This window comes from Hermetia illucens, chromosome 3 (genome assembly GCF_905115235.1).
Source record: "Hermetia illucens chromosome 3, iHerIll2.2.curated.20191125, whole genome shotgun sequence".
Lineage (NCBI taxonomy): Eukaryota > Metazoa > Arthropoda > Insecta > Diptera > Stratiomyidae > Hermetia > Hermetia illucens.
In genome coordinates, this window is record NC_051851.1 from 77,161,285 (window position 1) to 77,168,307 (window position 7,023).

Genomic DNA, 7,023 nt, shown 5'->3' on the forward strand with positions numbered 1-7,023 from the left:
AGGCCTGCCTTAAGAACAGAAGTACAAAAATAGTTTTCGTTTTATGATACGACATCTCGAGCGAAACAGTTTTTGTAAGGTGAAATAAGTTCTGTTGGCTGCCAACAACCGTCCGCGGATTTCATCATCATAGTCGTTATCAGCTTTGGTTTCCAACCCTGAATAGGAGATGTTATCAATGGTCTCAAAGTTGTAGTTTCCTATCTTTATTGTTGTCATTTGGCCGCCGCTATTTGATGCTGTTATTGTGTCCTTTTCTGGGGCCACCCTATGCTGAAAATCTCTGGTTATTCTTCCCTTGATGTCAATATCGTCAGCATAGGTCAATAGTTGGGTGGACTTGAGGAAGCTGGTGCAACTCGCATTTACCTCAGGATTGCAGATCACTTTTTCCTGGACCAGATTAAAAAAGATGCATGACAGGACATTCCCTTGTCTTAGACCATTGTTGATGTCGAACGGTCCTGAGAATGCTTCTGCTGCTTTTATGTGACCTCGCACATTGGTCACGGTCAACCTAGTGTGAGCTGGACACCGAATTCTCCCATAGCCGTGTACAGTTTTACCCTGGCTATGCTACCAAAAGCGGCCTTGAAGTCGATGAAAAAATGGTGCAAACTGATTGTTATATTCCAACAGTTTTTCCGTCGCTTGCCGTATAGAGATCTGTTGCTGTTCTGGAGTACAGCCTCTTTAGTATGAGCCGATGATGTTCTGGACGTATCCGGCATGGCAAGATAGCGCAGAATATTTTATAGGTAGTACTCAGCACCATGATACCTCTTTGCTGCACTGCTTGATATCCCCCAATAAAAGTGCACACAAGACCCTTTTGTTGAAGTGTTGGTATTTCCAATTGATATTGATTGATTGATTGAAATAAAATATCCGACAAACCCGTCGCTGTAATCACAGGAAGTTGCTCTCTTCAGGAAATTTCCAATCATTCAGATACAAATGCACCTCATCACAGAAGCTGCTTTGTTTCGGTATTTCCTTCATTTTCCACCATCTTCCATTGAATGAATTGCCGACGTATGGCCTACTGGTTACAGCTTTTGACTGAGTTGAATCCTGTGCGAATGAAGATGGGGGCCTTCCGTCAAACTTCAAAATTTTAAGTAATTGTCAATGATTCCGAATTTATGATTTCGGGAACCTGACCGTCGTGGTATCGTTATGTGGGCTACGAAATCGTCCATCCTCTTGTAGGGGGTCAAAAATTCTTCGGAGGATTCTTCTCTGTGCTCTGTGCTCGGAGTAAGTTTCTTAGTCAGCCAAAAAATGAAACCTGCTGTTATCGGCTTTGAAAACATAAGCGAACGGCTGTGCACTCTGCGCTTGCGAGGCAAGTTTGAAAATAGTCGAAGAAGGATACCTTCTACGAGGTGGTAGCCACCATATACTTTGTCTTACCTTCATTGATGTGCTGCGCAAGATCACGCGCCGCCTGCTCGATCTGGATGAAGGCAGTTTGTACGTCTCGGGTCGTTCTTCCCATGATGTCGATATCGTCAGCATAGGCCAGTAGTTGGATGAACTTAAAGAGGATCGTACCCCTCGCATTTACCTCAGCATCACGGATCACTTTCTCCAGGGTCAGGTTAAAGAGGACGCATGATAGGACATCCCCTTGTCGTAGACCGTTCTTGATGTCGAATGGTCTTGAATGATTCTGCTGCTTTTATCTGGTCTGGTGCATTGGTCACGGTCAACCTAGTCAGTCTTACCAAGTTCGTTGAGATACCGAATTCTCTCACAGCCGTGTACAGTTTTACCCTGGCTATGCCATCATAGACCTTGCACTGGAAAAAAACCGAAGTAGTCATCCTGACTAAAAAGGGAATTTCGACCCTGTGTCCCATATCGTTCGGCGACTCGATAATCGAGTCAAAATCAGCGGTAAAGTACCTCGGGTTGACTCTTGACTAAAAGATGAGCTTTTCTGAGCAAATCCAAGCAGTAGCGAACAAGGCTGCGGCTGGAGTTTCGGCGTTAAGTAGGCTAATGGCAAACATTGGGGGTCCTACGTCTAGTAGGGGACGTCTCCTGATGAGCTCAACGCAGTCTGCCCTGCTCTACGGCGCAGAGGTATGGGCTGGCGCTCTTAACAAGGAGGTATATCGTAGACTCCTCGCGCAAGTACAGAGACGGGGAGCTTTACGGGTGGCGTCTGCGTACCGCACAGTCTCTGAACCGGCCGTGATGGTAATCGCGGGAGTTATCCCCGTTGCCCTTCTTGCTAGGGAGCGTCAGGCCATATACAAGCGCAAGGGAGATGAGCCAAGGGAGGTCGTTGCTCGCGAAGAACGGCAGCACACTCTAGACCAGTGGCAGCTCGCTTGGCAAAATGAAACTAGAGGCAGATGGACTGCGCGGCTCATCGGCAACTTAGGTGCGTGGCTGAATCGGAAGCATGGTGAGACTGACTATTTCCTTACCCAATTTTTAAGTGGGTATGGAAGTTTTCAGTCTTACTTGCACAAGATTGGAAAGGCGCGTCCTCCGGATTGTGTGTTTTGCAATGGAGTTGTGGACGATGCCCACCAAACTTTTTTTTCTTATAGAAGGTGGGATGGGGTTCGTCAGCAGCTCTATTTAAACACAGGGGATCTCTCTCCAGACAACATTGTGGAAGAGATGCTGAGGACGGCTGACAGGTGGAACCGTGTTGCCCATTACGTTCGGGCCCTTCTCGTTGCTAAGAAGATAGAACTCGACCGGTGGAGAAGCCGGATGGCAGGGGGCTCCTTGAACTGACAGTTCCCTTCCTCCTCTCTCCTCCCGTTGGTGAAAGGAATTCCCTGATTTGAAGGCTCCGCAAGGCGGGATAGTTCGGGGGCTGGCCCGAAGTAGTATGACAAACGGTCCATGAAAAGATGGTGCAACCAATGTCCATATTCCAACAGTTTTTCCATCGCTCGTCGCAGAGAGAAAAATCTGATCTGTGGCTGATTTGCCTGAAGTGAAGTCTCTTTGGTATGGGCCAATGATATTCTGGGCGTATGGGGCTACCCGGCCTAGCAAGATAGAGGAGAATATCTTATAAATAGTACTCAGCAACATGATATCTCTATAATTGGTGCACTGTGTGATATCCCCCTTTTTATGTATGAGACAGTCATTGATTCGTCGGTCGTCAGGCATTGATTCGTTGTCCCATACTTTGTGCATCACTTACCTCCGGAATTTTGGTAGTTGAGCAGTTCATCAAAATAGTTTTCCCAGGCTTCCTTTTTCCGTCTGTGAAGTCGCTTCTCCATTCGATGGAGTTCGTGATAGGTCTCTGCACTTACCCGCGTTCTTTGAGAATGCAACATTACTCGGCATGCGACATTCTTACGTTCCGTTGCTACCTTACGTTCATCGTCAAACCAGCCGTTCTGAATTTTCTTGCGACTGGTGCCAGGTATGTTTGCGATCGTATCAATGATAACGCTCTTGAGGTGGTTGTGAAGATCATTTGTAGATGCCTCATCTCCAGGATGTCTGTTGACTGCGGTTATTGCGGCATCCATTGGTGAAAAAAAAAATTTGAACCCCGCTTTTGCATATATGGAGACCGCCCCTTAAGTTCAACGTAGAATGATGTAATTCACTCAATGCGTGAGCGTTCACAGTTCCCACCTTTCCACAAAATTTGGTGTCAATTGCTACAACGGTTTCCGAGAAAAATGCGTGTGATAGACAGAGAGACAGACTGACAGTAAGCCGATTTTAATAAGGCTTTGTATCCTTATAGACCAAAAAATCAATAATTCGATGAATATAGATGGACACATAATATTTTGGTAGTAAGGGGCTTAAATGGATAGTGAAATATTTCTGATCAAAATTTTTTATAAAAATACTGTTAACTCTTGAAACTACCAATGAGTAAGATCAATCTAACATATTTGGTAGATGATAAAAATGCATGCATCATCCTCCTGATGACATATGATAATATTCTGAAACATGGCGAAAGTAAAATATTTCAATGGCAAAAACTGTCTGCCATTTGAAACGTACGATCTAATTGCATGTTCAATTGCTTTGTACACCTCCAAACTTAGCAAACCTGCCCAAACCAAATGAGTTCTACAATGCACTCCCAATCAATACTTACCACTAACTATTCAAATCGCCATTCAAAATTAATATTCAAGATCGATCGTCCGTCGAAGTTTTTCGGACCATAACAAAAGGCGTGCTTTGCCACTCTTATTCGCTTACGTTCTACCATTGCGGATCATAAACGTTTTCGGTAGGTATGACTGCTTCTTTTTGACTTTTAGATACGCAAAGGTACATCCATTGATATGGCAATGTGTCACACTTTTCATTTTGTCGTGATTTACCATGCGTTTATTGCTGGGAGAAATATCTGAAACAATGGGACCATTCCCAACGGCAATAAAATACCATGGACACTCGAATTTTTCATCAATTGTTTGCGATTGTTCACTGAGTGAGTTGATTCGTTCATCTAGTACGCGTCTTCGGTTATATCCACTAAAATCCAGCGGTTTATCCTTGAAGTGATCCCGAGTTCATAAATATAAAAAAAATGGCTGCAGTCCAAAAAGTTCTTATCGTTTCCTTCGCCCTGTGCTGTCTTTTCTCAGTGGTTTATTGTGAGGAGGATGCAAGTGATTCCACACTCTCAGGTATTATCCTGGATGACAGTGAATGGAGCAAATATGGATTCTAATGTGTATTTGTGCGTTACAGAGGCCCGTACATTCGGACATCACTTCCTGAAACGAATCAGCTTCGCCGTCGTTCCAGCAGCTTTTGTCGTTGGCATGATCACAACTCTTCTTGCTGCCCTAACTGTTGTATCAATCAAAGGACTTGGCGTTGGAGTAAGTTTCCCGGAATATCCACATATAATATGTTATTGCTATCAAATCTTTTCCCTTTTTCCACTATTCGAACTATATTGTGCGGTTAGATTCCGTCGAAGAAAACTTTAAATCTTCGACAAAAAGAAATTCAAAGAAAACTTAAGTTCACTTCAATATTGTTTAAGAATTAAAAAGCACTTTCTTCTACTCTTCCATATGGACCAGGCAGATGAAGTATACTTTCAAAAGCAATTTTGATGACCAAAGATAGTCATTTCTAAAGTGGCCATTAAAAAATATTAAGGATGTTATGAATCCTCATCAATTCTGAAATTTTTGTGTCAACAAATCTCAAAAAGGAGATTAAAACCAGAAAATCCAATATTAAACCCCAAAAAAAGTTTCGACAACTTTCGATGTAAAAACCTTAAAATGCGACCATTTTCATCAAAGAAAAATCAAAGCCTTCACTCTTTCACTCTCCCTTTGATTTCTTTGATTTTATCTATCTTAATAAAAATATCTCTATTTATTTCCAGGTAATTCTCTTAATTTTAGCTTTGGGACAAATCGTTGGAAGAACTTTCCCCCATGTTCACGCTGCTGCTCAATACTCAGCCCCAGTTCCGGTAGTAGTTTCACATCCGGCCCCGGCACCAGCCCCCCTCTGGGTCGAGAAAGACTGGTAACAGGTCCACCCACCCGAACGTCTTCATCCACAACCATTTAGTCTGAGTAATTTAAGCTAAAAGATAGCAGGAAATGCTAAAAGGAGAACTAAATTTAAATTATTTATTTAATTTATTTATTTATTTATTTATTAATAAACGAAGTAACTGCGCGGGAAAATCAAGATTTACCTTAAGTTAGAGTCGCCTATGTACACGTGTATGTAGCAAGTAAAGAACTAAGTTACGTGCGCATATATATGTATGTGTTTATGCACAAAAGGAATGTGTCACGAAATAAATGTCTGCTCAAAACAAAAATGAAAAGTGTCTTTGTTCATACCATTCAGTCACCTGAAGAAATAATTTCTTTTTCGATTGATTATGCAGATCAGGCGTGGTCATTAGTTTTCAGTCGTGCATGTCTTAACCTTATTATTTGTATGCTTATTGTTGCTAAAAATTTCTGGCCTTTTAGGATAGCGGACTTTTGTGTTTTGGACGATCAAAGCGAAAAAAGCTTTCACGATATGCCAGCGAACAATGGTCAAGAACTGATTTCTTAATTTTTTACAAAAAAATTCCAAAGATGGAATTAAAAAAATCTCCGAGCACCACATTTTTGGAGACTTATCTACGTATATATGTTAAAATAATTTATTTAATTAATATGCATCTCAACGGATTAGTTTGAATTTGTCGACACAGGGTTCAATTTCAGTACTCCCATTATTCCAAGATGCATCCAATTGCTCTGATAGATTGAGACATATTTCCATGCATTACATTGTCTTGTTAAAAGATTTTTGTTTAATTGCGGCTGAGAAGCTCTCGAAAAACTTCTCTCTGCTCTTCTTTTCATGCCCTTTTGGACAGTCTTTCTCATTTATGAGAACGTACGCAAAACTAAATTTCAATTTTCAAATCTCAAAAAAAGAAAACGGCTCCACAAGGCACTTGGGGCCAGAAAACTTGTGACTTAAGAGAAGATCCACGAGGAATCGTATCTTCATCCGATGTCTCTCTTGTCTCAGGTGTGAATTCGCCTACCTACCTGTTCATTTATCGGTCATCAATTATGAGGAGAGATAGGTAGGCCTCAGTGACTGCTCCGAGGAGCCCAATTAACACGGTTGGGCGCCGTTTCGATGCCGCAAACTCCTAGGTCACTAGTCGCTGCTGTAGGAAAAATAAGAGGACCTGTAATGAGCAGGCTCAGATCTTCAGAGCCAGCCCATAGCATTTACGAAGGTAGCAGCTTCCTACTCTGGAGTTATAGATGTCCTTAAGGTTCCCAAATGTAGCTGTCCAACTCTCACTGGAAGCCAACGGAAGAATTCGGGAGGCAGTTGTGGCATTAGGATAGTTCCCAGGAGACGTTAGATCGGCAATGATCCGCGATAGGAAGACGCTGCCACTTCTCCTCGACTACAATTCCAAGGGCCACCATGAGATCTGAGGAAACAGCGACATCAATCGAAGAGGTGAATAACTCCGTAAATTAATCTTTCACAATCAGTTAGAAA

At 42.4% G+C, this 7,023-nt stretch overlaps 1 protein-coding gene across 1 annotated transcript; it reads left to right on the forward strand.

The window, feature by feature from the left end:
* The first annotated feature begins 4,409 nt into the window (after positions 1–4,409).
* LOC119651865 (protein apnoia) lies at positions 4,410–5,798 on the forward strand. The gene is made up of 3 exons (XM_038055673.1): positions 4,410–4,649; positions 4,714–4,847; positions 5,369–5,798. The coding sequence occupies exons 1-3, from the start codon at positions 4,550–4,552 to the stop codon at positions 5,516–5,518; spliced, it is 384 nt and encodes a 127-aa protein (XP_037911601.1). The 5' UTR covers positions 4,410–4,549; the 3' UTR covers positions 5,519–5,798.
* The last annotated feature ends 1,225 nt before the right edge of the window (positions 5,799–7,023 follow it).

Excerpts from the sequence above, each read along its gene's own strand:
- LOC119651865 (XM_038055673.1), top strand. The coding sequence starts at position 4,550 with ATGGCTGCAGTCCAAAAAGTTCTTATCGTTTCCTTCGCCCTGTGCTGT. Across the intron at positions 4,650-4,713 it reads AAGTGATTCCACACTCTCAG|AGGCCCGTACATTCGGACAT; the intron begins GTATTATCCTGG and ends TGTGCGTTACAG. Across the intron at positions 4,848-5,368 it reads TCAAAGGACTTGGCGTTGGA|GTAATTCTCTTAATTTTAGC; the intron begins GTAAGTTTCCCG and ends ATTTATTTCCAG.